Source organism: Grus americana, chromosome 2, assembly GCF_028858705.1.
Source record: "Grus americana isolate bGruAme1 chromosome 2, bGruAme1.mat, whole genome shotgun sequence".
Taxonomy (NCBI): Eukaryota; Metazoa; Chordata; class Aves; order Gruiformes; family Gruidae; genus Grus; species Grus americana.
In genome coordinates, this window is record NC_072853.1 from 124,782,257 (window position 1) to 124,795,615 (window position 13,359).

At 39.7% G+C, this 13,359-nt stretch overlaps 1 protein-coding gene across 10 annotated transcripts in view; it reads right to left on the bottom strand.

Moving 5' to 3' along the window:
• The window catches only part of RBMS3 (RNA binding motif single stranded interacting protein 3), a 720,759-nt gene that overhangs the window by 38,616 nt on the left and 668,784 nt on the right, over positions 1-13,359 (bottom strand). For all 10 annotated transcript variants that reach the window (XM_054815906.1, XM_054815907.1, XM_054815905.1 and 7 more), the window contains one exon: positions 1,237-1,347. In XM_054815906.1, coding sequence (XP_054671881.1) covers positions 1,237-1,347 — 111 coding nt within the window. The remainder of the gene's footprint in view (positions 1-1,236; positions 1,348-13,359) is intronic.

Genomic DNA, 13,359 nt, shown 5'->3' on the forward strand with positions numbered 1-13,359 from the left:
TGAACCATCATATTCAATTTTCCTCAGAAATAAATACAGAAGTCTCAGATCTCAACAGAGGTTTGTTTTTTTAAAGGAGGAAAAGACAAAGGAGTTAGGATTAAATTCAACAGATAAGAAAAAAAGGAGAGGAATAGAAGAGAGGAGAGGAGGAAGAGAAGACCCAATACAGTGAGTTAAATAACTTTGTAAGGATGCAACTTTATTCAGTACCTTATTCAATTTAAAAAAACAAAACAAAACAAGAAAACACCACCAAAATGGGAAAACTTTGTAGATTAGTATCAAGTAGTACAGTGGTGAAATAGAAAAAAATATGTAAACGCATAATAGATCTTTCATGTAATTATTAGGTAAAGCACATGCATGCTAAAGACATATAAAAGTAATGTTTATGCCTGCATTTTCATAAAAATATACATGTACATGCTGTGTGCAGACATTCACACATCAGACCACCATACATTGTGTGCAGGCTGTTGTATTTTAGGAACATTTCAGAGAGTTTTAATAATTTTTATTGAGTATTTTTTGCCTTTCTCTGACACTGGGAGAGTTAACTGAGTCTGACTTACACAGCTTAAAGAGAAAATAATTGTTGAAATATGCATGTTTAAATATAATATACTGGAAACACAGCTGACCTTGACCCAAAATCACATTTCCGAGCCTGGAGCAAACTAGGTATGGCTGGCTGCTATGGGTTAGAAGTGAGTACTGGATCCTACCACAAAGCCAGAACTCCCATTTCCCAGTGGTATAAAACTTTCTAGATTGACAAGCAAACAATTTCTGATTAAAAACTAAATTGATAGAGGAGTACTTCCATATTTACATGAGAATTAGTACAGATAATTCCTGCTAAGTAAAGAGCAGGTTTTGTTGACCTACTGTTTTACTCCTCATACTACTTTGTAATTTCTGTTCCGTAATACCTAATGCTGACTTTATGATCGTTTTAGAAACATATCTGTAGATGCATGTCTGTGTGACATAGCGACAGGACGGTATTGTTTCTGTAGTACATCGTGTTTGGGTCATGATGAAAGGCACTTTGGTATGTTTGCCCGGACAGGGACAGACATCTCTGGACACAGAGAAAAAACAAAGTAAACTACAGTAATATTAAACTGCAAAAAGGTGGAAACCCCAAGTGCAATAAATTACCTTGAGAAGCTCAGTAAGCAATAAATGTTTTGCAATACAGGAAATAAATAGTATAATTTATGACCTTACCGTTCCTGTTGTGCCCAAGGAAAGGTGGTTCATCTGTTGGGTCAGAGGGCCCATCATGCTTGCTGGCTGCATTGACATAGTGTGGTCCATTGTTGGTGTTATCACAGCACCCTACAAACACACATCATTTACACTTCAACATTTCACATTAAAAAAAAAAGCAGCATTCTCTAAATGAGTGAACCTGGCTGAAAACTTGACATGAATCTTAAAAGAGACTAATATATCTGTCAGAGGAAATATGTTTTGTTCCTATTGACAACCAAACTACACACATATATTATTTATACTACTAATGAGGCCATTTTATGTCAGTTCCAATTAAGTGTCATTTTTTACTTCATTGCTTCTGACAAACAAATGCATATGTTCTTTCTATGATGAATGCTACTGTACATTGCAAAATGCCTGTCATTTCTATTTTTCCATATCCTATATAGAACAATCTTACAGACAGAACACATATGTCCCCAATTTTCTGTGACTTCTAAAACCTTCAGTCTCTGAGATCTTCAAACTATTATGGTAATTATCTTGGATTTTTCCAGTCTCAATTAAGAACCCTTACTCATGACATTTTATAGCTGATTAAGTAAGACTAGCTATTGACAGTGAGTCTGGTAGTGACACCCATTTAAAACACACACACAGAGTTTAAAAGCATTTTTCTTCTTCGCGTGAAAAACAAAGGCATTAATAACAAACAGCATATGAGCTAACACAAGAATGAGACTTTGAACAAAAATGAAACAAAAGGCATGCCAGAGGAGCTTTGCAGAAAGCTTCTTTGTCATTCATATTCCTTGGTTTTTTGCTCTCCCACTCCCCAAGGTCCCATGTTGGTAACCTCATGCCTTAGTGAAGTGTTGATTCTCTTCATTTCTATGGTGTAAAATGCAATTTCCTGTGTTGGTTAGTGAAAGTCAGTAAGAAACAGAGTGGTCTGCTCTTTTTCTTGCAGACGGTGAAATTTCCAGCTATTTCTTCACATGAAATAATAGCTCTACTTTGTGCATATGTATGTTTGTGTGCATACATTATAAATTTGCATAAACAATCACAACATTACATCTGCTACAAAGTATGGAAAATGTGGATGAATATATTTAAAAAAAAAACCTGACATTTTTTCTGTCAAGATTACTGACAAAATCCACCTATTAACAGGAATTTGAAATAAACTAGTTCCGAAAACCACAGCACACCTGTCTTAAGTGTCTGTCTAACATTTACATAGAGCTACACGATTGCATTGCCTAGAATCCAATTAGAAGCAAGATTTCAAATTTGAATTTGCAAATAAAAAATAAACAAAAATAAAAAATGATGGGGAAGTACCAACTCAATTTTTTCTCCCTTCCAGCATTATTTTGTCTATGCACATCCTATCTGAGAAGCATAGATTCTGCAGCCTCTGCGAACTCATAACTTGCATGCAATAGTGAAGAGGAGGTAGGCTCAGCTGGATCGGTCCTTTTTGTAATACCCTCAGCATATGAAATACATACCCGCTTGTTTTATGTCACATAGTGGATTACATTTCTTGCACTGACAAGAGTCCCTAGAGAAATTTGGCAAATTACAAAACTAACCTTCACAGAATATCTATCATGATTCCAAATAAATGCTTATAAAACAAGCTGATCAGTGTGCAAGTATCAAACCTGCAACGGTTGTGAACACTTTTGCCTCTTTCTTGGCTATATTCATTTGCACTGGTTTACATAAACACATAGATTATCCCATAGATTAATTCATTGTAACGAACTACCACGGTGTTAACCTTCTCCTTTGTTGGCATGGGTCCTTACAAATCAAGACAGTCACAAACTTTCACCACAAAATTTCTTCTAGCGTAGTAGGGTTAACATTTTATTCAAAAAGCCCTTCTTTCGTCCTTACATGACATTCTTCTCTTTCACGCTGCTCCTCTCTTTATGCCGAAAAATATCTTCCCTTTTACTGAAAGAGTCTGAAAGCAAATCTGTGGGGCATACACTCATTCAGCCCATTCGGCAGTCCCTGCATAGCAGATTCAGTGCAAGAGTCTGAAGTAGCACCGTGCCCAAGGAAAATGATGTTCTTGCTGTACATTCAAAACCAGTGGCCTGGGATACCAGGGCTGCTCCTCTAGAGGAGCCAGACAGGGTCTTGGGGTTTGGACATCCACCTGCACTTTTTGGTTATGGTAAGAAATCACGATCTTTATGCTCAGAATGATCCACACCACAAAACAGCTTTTTTACTGTACCAAACCATAAACCCTCAAACCAAATTTGTCAACTGACAGTTCTCAGTTCCCTCTATCAGCAGTTTTCTCCTTTGGCTTAGAGATGGACAATTGCCTCAGGGCCTTCCATGACAGACAAGGTGAGCTCCTACTTGTGATGTGTGATGGGGTAAGCAGAAAGTCACACCCGCACCGCAGCTTCATGCAGCCCCGCAATGCCGGCAGTAGCGGCTGCAATTAATTTAGGATGTCCCAAAGCCTTAAAATACCTAGCTTTCTTTGCAAAGATGTTCATTGCAAAGGTATGCTTGGAGGAACTTGTTGCGATTACAGATGTGACAGACTGATAGCTATTTCTGTGTATAAATTCAGGAACCTAGAAATGAAGAAAGGGCAGCGGTGAAGGAAGTCTTATGATTTAGTGTAGCAAACCCAAGTGCCAGACACACAGTGGAAAAATCTGATAGCAAATGCCTTTCAGTAGCAAGACGGGTTTTGCAAATAAACTATTCAAAATATATCAAGGACAAAAAAGTTACTTACAGACAGTAAACATATTATTTTAAAATGGAAAATACATATATTCTAGTCTCTAAACATACACCGTTTAATACATTAGGAAAAGAAGTTGGGAAAACAAATCAAGTATTTCCAGCTTTCCTAAGGCAGCTTAACGTGTTTGAAATCGACAGTTACCTAGAGCAGAGAATTACACACATTTGCCAGACCATTAATTCACCAGAGTTTGCAGAATCCTCTTGTGATCACGTAGGGAAAAAATTATACTTAATTAAGGAAATATCATCTGGTTGTTAAGGCGACACCCAGTCTCCAGACCGTAATGTGTTTCATAATACATGCTGTCAAGTCCATTCATATTCAACTTATTTAGCTGTAGAAGACAACAATGTCTTGCATCAGATGATACCATCATTATTGAAAGTAATTTGATTCTTTTCAGCCTATAATAGGTATTTGCTGATAAACATCCACTTGGCGACTGGCGAAGGCTACAGCAAACGTATTTTTCATCTTCATCTGTTTGGATGTCTGAGTGCGTAAACCATACAGAGAGACATCTAAGCATGGCATAATACTACTAAAGGCCCAGCTTAGCTGAAAAAACCTGTAGAAGAAATTATGATGAGGTTTTTGCCACTGTCTTTGCCAAAACAAGTAGCTGGCCTGCCAATTACTTAGGTCTGCCCTGTTGCCTCAGTATGATTAATTTTTTTATAATTCCTCCAAGAAACTAGTTACTATAATGTCTTTTAAATTTGGCAAGACACCTTTGGCATATGACTTGTCATATAATTCTGTCGGTGCTTTAAAAGAAATGAAGATTAACAGGGAAAATGTTAAGGAACCAATGATACAGAAGAAAATGCATGATTTTTGCAACACTGCGATAAAACCAAGATAAGTTAATTGACATATAGACTTTAATTCCTCTTCACTTTATTTGAAAGATCTTGCTTTTCTAAAAGAGCAAATGCTCTAAGTTCTATGGACATACCTCTCATATAAGTGAATATATTAATTTCAGAATATTTTCTAGTTTATCACTTCCAAAGAAAGAAGCCTGACTTTATCAACTACAAACACTGTATGCTCCCTGTATGGCAACAAACTGAAATCACAGGAAGGACACTAAATGCAGCCTGTTTATTATATTAAGTAAACTATCTTTAAGTACTTGCCAATACCAAAAGGCATTAGCAAAAATAAAGTGCATGTTGGTGCACGATACATGTCAGCTTATGTGCCTTGAAGGGTGGGAAAGTGACAACAGAAATAAAATGTGTATTAGGGGGCTTTAGAAACAGAAAGTTCACTAGTTGAGGGATGTACTTGGGGGCCAGTGGGAGGAAGGATTAGTTAGTCCCGGCTTTCTAGAATAATGAACTGTATTAAAGGCTTCTGTTTTATTCCAGTGTTCTAATAGTGATACTGGACTTAAGGCACAAATACCAGCTGAATAAATAGTTTTTAAAGCTTACAGTAAGCATCTGATTGTTTTACAATTTACTTTTTCTTTATTTAGGAAGTTGTAACAAATTAAGCTTACTTACAAATTCTACTTTGTAAATACTGGCTAATGTAAAGCCAATAAACATTACAGCAGCAAATGCACTTTTCAAATTTGTTTACAGACACATTGTGCAGTCATATGAGCACCAGGTCATTCCATCTGAAAAGTTATTACCATACTACCAAGTGAATGTCTTTATGTTATCGAGAACATGTTGTTTCTTGAGGTTTTATTAAACTGAGTGAAAGGATGACTTTGCTTATACTTATCAGACCAGACATGTCTATCAAGAATTAATATGAAAAAACCCCAACATGCATACTTTTTTTGCAGATAAATGTACTCTCTCTGCATACTGAATAAATGACAACCATATTTCTATTGGTTTACTGTTCTGTCTAGGTTGACTTGTCTCATCTCCTAGGACTGCCTCTCTCAGGCAGCAGAAAAAATAGGGTCCCCTTGTCAGAGCAGTGAGCCTGGTGAAGAGCTCTGAGCTGGCTGTTAAATGGCCAACCTTTCATGACTACAGTAGGAAGACTAAAAGGTAGCTGTGAAATTTGCTCTGCCCTCTATCATCAACTCTGCTGGGGATACTTGTTGATATTCCATAAAAACTTACTATATTTCAAAATCAAAGAAAACTATTTTTATACTTTTTTCCCCCTTTCTCAATGAAAAGTTGCCAACTGCCTTGGCATTTACTAGCTGATCAGAGATTAAATCATGATTTGAGTACGGTAAGGAAGATCAGCAAACATCAGCTAAAAATGTATATTCTGCAAGTCTTAGGCTTTGGTTTCATTTCATTACATTGTTGAATTTAAAAGCTAGCTAAAAATGGGGTAAAGTGAGCAGGAAGCCCAAACCCTGCACTAAATTAAAGCAGCTTTAACTTTGGAATGGGCAAACCCTGATACAGACCTTCACCCATTCTGAGTCCTGTTTCTGTGGCAAGCACTAAACCACAATTTTGTATTGTAATATTTCTAATCTTGGGCATAAATTCAAATTCTTATCCAACGTCACCTCAGCTGAGTCTCCTTGGAGCAACGGACACATTTGCTTTCCCTTTCTCATTTTTTTTCTGTTATGTTTGTGAACTTCTTTCCTTAGCTAAAAGTATATGTCAGAGGTCCAAGAGAGTTACTACCCAGAAGTAACTGGTCTTAAAGGATTAAGAATCCAAATACAGTGTGGTAAATAAAGAACAAAGGTGACTGCTGTGTATGCACCATCTTTCCTACAACAGCAGCCAAGGTTTTTGATGGTTTCTTTCCCATTGTCCTTCTTGCCTTTAACTATATGTCCTGTCTCCAAGTTTGAAATACTGCATTTGATAACATACAGATACTAGCCTACATATATAAATGCAGACTAAAAGGATATAGAAATGGGAACATCAAGAGATAAAGAAAACACAGTTGATGCAATGGAAAGAGTTTTATATCAGTGACTGTGCACAAAGAAAGCAATACCTGCAACTATATTGGTACCAGTTAATAAATGTATTACATCAGAGAGTACCACTGTGGTATCATGCTAGTAGTTTATGCTCCTACCAGAGTTGAAAAAACTGTAAGTTTCATAGCATACAGCTGTCTGTTGATCTAAAAGGACTTAATGAAAAGAAAGAGATATCATTTCTATTGCAAACAAAAAGTTGCCTGTGTCACTCAGTGCCTAAAGTGACTTGTGCATGGTGACTTAAATCTTTCCACCCAAAGTAAGAACTCAAGAGAAAGGCCATTGAGCAAAAGGACAGTACTGATGAAGGGAAAATATACCTGAATTGCTACAAGGACCCTGCAGCAGAGTTCGAGAGCCCTGTGCTATATCTTTGCGCTTACTGTCTACACATGCAGGCTGGACCACAAGCCCATGTGCTCTCTCTAGACTGTGGGAGAAACAGTAGTTTTCATACCCTTCTCCAACTTGCCCCAGGAATAAAACAAAATCACTCGTACTATTTACCTGAATAAATGGGTCCAGTTTTGTTGGGGCTTGCTGAGTCTTACAGATATTTTCTGATGTGGACTAATTCCTTCTTTCACTGTCTCCCAGTGGCTGACGTGCCATACTAATAAATGGGAATCAGGAGTCATAGAATCATAGAATCATTTTGGTTGGAAAAGACCTTTAAGATCATCAAGTCCAACCATAAACCCAATACTGCCAAGTCCACCACTAAACCATGTCCCTAAGCACCACGTCTATGTGTGTTTTAAATACCCCCAGGGATGGTGACTCAACCACTTCCCTGGGCAGCCTATTCCAGGGCTTGACAACCCTTACGGTGAAGAAATTTTGCTAATATCCAATCTAAACCTCCCGTGGCACGACTTGAGGCTGTTTCCTCTTGTCCTATCACTTGTTACTTGGGAGAAGAGACCAACCCCCACCTGGCTACAACCTCCTTTCAGGAGAGCGATAAGGTCTCCCCTCAGCCTCTTTTTCTCCAGGAGCAGCCTCATCAGTGCCGAGTACAGAGGGGACGATCACTTCCCTAGTCCTGCTGGCCACACTATTCCTGATACTAGCCAGGATGCTGTTGGCCTTCTTGGCCACCTCGGCACACTGCTGGCTCATATTCAGCTGGCTGTTGACCAACACCCCCAGGTCCTTTTCTGCTGAGCAGCTTTCCAGCCACTCTTCCCCAAGCCTGTAGCGTTGCAGGGGGTTGTTGTGACCCAAGTGCAGGACCCAGCACTGAGCCTTGTTGAACCTCATACAATTGGCCTCGGCCCATTGATCCAGCCTGTCCAGATCCCTCTGCAGAGCCTTCCTACCCTCAAGCAGATCAACACTCCTGCCCAACTTGGTGTCATCTGCAAATTTACTCAGGGGGCACTTGATGCTCTTGTCCAGATCATTGACAAAGATATTAAACAGAACTGGCCCCAGTACTGAGCCCTGGGGAACACCACTTGGAACCATCCACCAACTGGATTTAACTCCATTCACCACAACTCTTTGGGCCCGGCCATCCAGTCTCTTTCCTGTGGACTAGTTTTTCTTAGCATTAGAATGGATTTTCATCTATTAAAGCTAAATCCAAATAATATTTCCTCTCCAAACAGTTCTGCTCTGTTGCCTCTCTTCATGCCTTTAACTGGGCGTGAAAATTGACTTGATGGCACATCCTAGTTCTAACAAGGTGCAAAATGGAGATTATTAAACAGCACAATTAAAATATGAGTCAGCACCAGTGTTTATCTTAAATTTTCACTTCCCTTCCTTACTAGGTTCAAATGAAACTTTCAAAAAGGATGCCATATTCGCTTCCACAATAGTCTGATCTTATATATATATATACATACACACACACACGCACATATATACACACATATAGAGACATTTATAATTGGATGTGGGAAGACAAATGATATTGCCGTTTCTATTACACCCACTCAGGCCACTCTGTTTTTTCAACACGTGGATAATTTTTTTGAAGTTTGAAACTCTCAGTCCAGGATTTATTATGACAAAAGTAACTAAAAGCAACACTGCCAGGTTTTTAAACTTCTTATTTATGAGCAGCATTTAATAAACGTTGAAAAAGAGCTTCTGTCACTGGCTGAAAACACTTACTTTATTTTACTCAGGGAAATATGCTCAAACTACAAGAAATACACCTCACAGAAAGACTTGCCTTCAGAGCTCGTGCTTGGATGTAGAGGAGCAGAGCAGGTTGGTGGCATGAGAGCGTGTATGGCATGTTTAATGTGGTAGGACCTCGGGTCTCCTTGGGTCTCAAGCCTTCTGGGCAAGGTGAGGCAGCCTTGCCTGTCTGTGTGTCTCCATGAAGTCATGACAACAGACATTTGATCAGACCAAATGTCTGAGACACTGCACTGTTGATCTCTGCTTTTCTGGCGAGATTTAGTACATAGGTCATTTGCCAGGCACAGAGAGTGGCTAACTGGGTTTGGGGAGGAAATGTCTGTGACATTTCTTCTACGTGCACTTCTAGCCTTCATACTACAATGGCCAGTGACAGGACAGCAGCTGTGATCTGTAACAGATGTGCTGTGTTTCATTTCCTGCCCGAAACCAGGAGGTACTCATGCTGCGTGAGCTACAACCTCGCGGCTGTGCTGGAAGAAAAGATTCACTCATTAGAAGGACAAACACTGACAGTGGGAGACAGAAATGCTGAGGAACTGGCTACCAACAAGAGAAAAAACAACCAGAAAAGCACGCGGGTAATATAACCCTATGTATCCACCAGAGGTAAGATGGCAAAATGACATCCTACACAACCACAGCCAGAGGAAAATGGTAGGGCGGTGCATGGTGTTAGCTCCACAGCACTAGAAGCACCTAACCACAGCCAGTCTTAGATGGAAATATCTGAAATATCTTCAGCTTTCAGAAAAGTGAGGTGGTATCACTGAATGAAGCACCAAGGAGACACCTTGAGGTGCCAGGGTAGCAGACAGTAGACTGCTCCTCTGTGAGATCCCTAATCCTTGAGAGGACAATGGGAAGAACGGTCAAGGGATGGGTAGATAACAGGATGTGTCCCTGCAACTCCAAGACCAGATAGGCTCTTCCAAGCCAGAATTTACTAGTGATGGGAATGCATCACACAGTTGCTCATGGACTGCATGGTGGCCCTTGCAATGTTGAGCCAAAGGTAACTCTTGAGCAGATCAGAGCTAACTCGCAAGTCACGCACAAACTAAGCTGCACTCTCAGAGCCATGCTGGTGAAGGGTCTGCCACATCATCACAGTATCCAGCTGCATGGGGCAGGGAGACAGCCACCTTGAAATGCTGCATCTGGTATTGCTGCAAAGCTCTTGAATTCAGCTACAAACCCAATCTCCATCCTCCATGACAGCATGCTGTGGAGCACTGTCATCTGCTGCCTATGTCTAAATTCCTTTTTGTGCAGGTCCTGTACAAAGGAAGATTAAAGATATGGGGGGTGAGAAAATTATGTCCTTTCCCTTCCCATCCGATTTTCTGAATTTAAATAATTTTAAGTTCTGGAAGGCTGCTGAGGCACAGTGATATCCACATAATCTTCTCAGGAATCCTTCCTATCCTACCTATTAGGAAGATGCTGGGAATGAAACCCTGAGTGGGTAAGGATGTTTTTCTCAAGATATGCCTCTGTGCAATAATATATTTTAGACTTGAAGTTGATAGACGAGGGAAATCCTGTACTAAGCCACAGTTCATGTTATGTATCAATTCAGTTCTAGATCACAGTGGTTCATTCTGATCTTGAAATCTAGAAATGTGTCCTTATTAGAGAGGATAAATACAGAAATTTGTATCTCTGGCATGTTCTGTTAGATTTGTAATCTGTTATGCTAAACAAAGCCCTTTGTCTTGCAGCAACAGTAAGAAAACTGTTTCCTCTCATTTAAAACCACTGGTTTTCAGAGCCTAAACACCCTGCCCCAGATCCCAAACTGCATTTCATTTTCTGGACTCATAACCCTTCATGGGAGGCTATGGGTGAAATCCTCTCCATTCTGTATCAGAATTTGTCCTTTGACTGATTAAAGCTGGCTACCTGGCAGTGCCAGCATTGTGCCAGACAAGTAGACCTCAAAACCAAGACCTAGGCACAAATTTTCAATAGTGCCTTCTTACCTTATATTCCATCATTAAAAGTAATGTGAACCTATGCCTCACTTGTGCCTTTACAAAATTTTAACTCTGTTTTTCCTGACTCTAACCAGACCAATTGCTGCTTGGACTCGACTCTGTACAAGCCAACTGCCACCAACATGTGGCTTTTGCTGCACCTGGACAAATCCACCGTCCTTGGATGATGCTCTCAGTGACGCCTGTGGAGTTTTCCATTGTTCTGAACAAGCAATAAGATAGGCACAGTCTGGAGAAACTGTGGCTGCAAAAAAATGTCCTTACCTAAAAATTCTGTCCCTGATGCATGAGACCAAAAGAAGCCAGTAAAGCCAATGGCAGCAAGGACACAGAGCAGGTAATTCAAAGGCAACCACATTTAAATCTGTGAGGGACAACTGATGTAAATGAAATCAAACTCAAGCCCTTAGTTTTCAGTCAATAGTCAGAAAATACAGGGTGAACATATTTTATAACTCAAAATTTGATATTTTAAGTTTTGGTTTGCTTTAAGGTACTTCCAATGAAACTAGCCTGTGCATTACAATAAATGCTTGACATTTATAAGTTTCCCTTCTACCAAAGGCCTCTAAGTGCTTTACAAACTGTGTGATACATAGAGGACTCAGGAGCTGGTCTGTTATCACAGTTCTGGGATGGGTCTGGATCTACATCTGAACTTTCCCAAGACCATGAGTGTTCAGACCGGGGATACAGCCTGGCTCATCACCATTGCAGGCCTGAAAAGAACAGGTGGTTTTGATCACACATTTCAGTCCAAATTAATCAAGAAAAGGAAACATTTTACCTCTTGATTCATGTTGACCAGATTTGAAGTAAATAATAGAAAACGGCTAGCTTAAGTCTACTTTGCCCCACACTTTATTGTATTTTAAAAGATGATGAAAATATTGAGGAAAAGCACATTAAAACTGACCCTTATGAGTAAAACTTCATTGTGCAAGTGGTCCAGCTAGTCTAAAACGCAGACGTGAAAAATTCAAAAAGATGTAGGTTTTGACTATTAAGGTAAAAAGAAGGAAAAGTAAATTACTGATCCAGCAAGGAATACTTATTTAGGTTTTATTATATCTGTACCAATTAAAAATGACTGAATTGATATATTTTCCCTTTTTTTGTCCAGATAAAGTCACTCTTGGGCTGAGATATTCCTTATAAAGTTTCAGCCTGAAGCACATTTTTACAGCTGAGTTATTATCCTTAAAATATGAGTTCATACTGGAAATGCTGGCAGCCCTCTTAACTATTGTATAGCAGTAAGCACAGCTGTAACATGTTAAATATGTTGAAAGTACACGGGGGGAACAGAGTGGCTCAGAGGACTGGTAATAGAATAAGGAGTCTCAATGCTGGGTCACCGAGTTCGGTCATTGCTGGGACTGAAAGTCATTATCAAGCTACAGCTGTTCAGTTATGTCCAGCCATCAGCTACCCGCAGAGAAACTCTCATCACAAAAATACATTACCGCAACTGGTGATGTCCAACAACCTTCCCAAGGACTGCGAAAGGTGGGGGGGATGCATCCCTACAACTGCATCCCACAGGTCAGCTCCCAGATGAAGAGCACTGATGGCACTGAGGGGAGAGGAGAACCTTGTACAGTCACTGCCCTGCACGCGGCTCGGTCTGCGGAGGGTGTTCATCACTGGCCTATCACTACCATGTCTTTTCAGGGCACTCTATTTTATCAAAAAGTTGTTAACCACTGAAGACTGATCCTGAAAGAGTCCATTTTTCACATTAGTGAATGGACCACATCCATCCCATCACACTACCAGTTTCAGAGTAATTCTGGTGATACTGGTTGAATGAAGGCAGAAAGCAGATAGCAAAGTATTTTTTCAGCTCCCCAGTTACAGTAATGCCTAGAATGACCAAATACTTTCTTATTACCTCTCTCGCCACTGATAGATGGTAATCTCCTGCTATTTGCATCAAATTATAAGCCATTTCAACCCACCCCAAAGCAGTAATCAATTTTTGCATAAGCAGATGAATGCAGAGTTCTGCATTTCTCAGAATCGGGCTGCCTGCTCGAGTGTAGCCTTTTGTCATACACCAAAGTAGCCAAAAAGTAGCCAAAGCAATGTGGGCAAATGACATTCAAGTTTGCTGCTTCAGTTTTCTAACGTGAACGGATTTATTGCAGTAAATGAGGTGTCTCTGGTTCACATTTATCCATACATGCCGCAGTAATCTCTATAAAAAGCTTTGATTTATTATAGCGTTTTGGTGC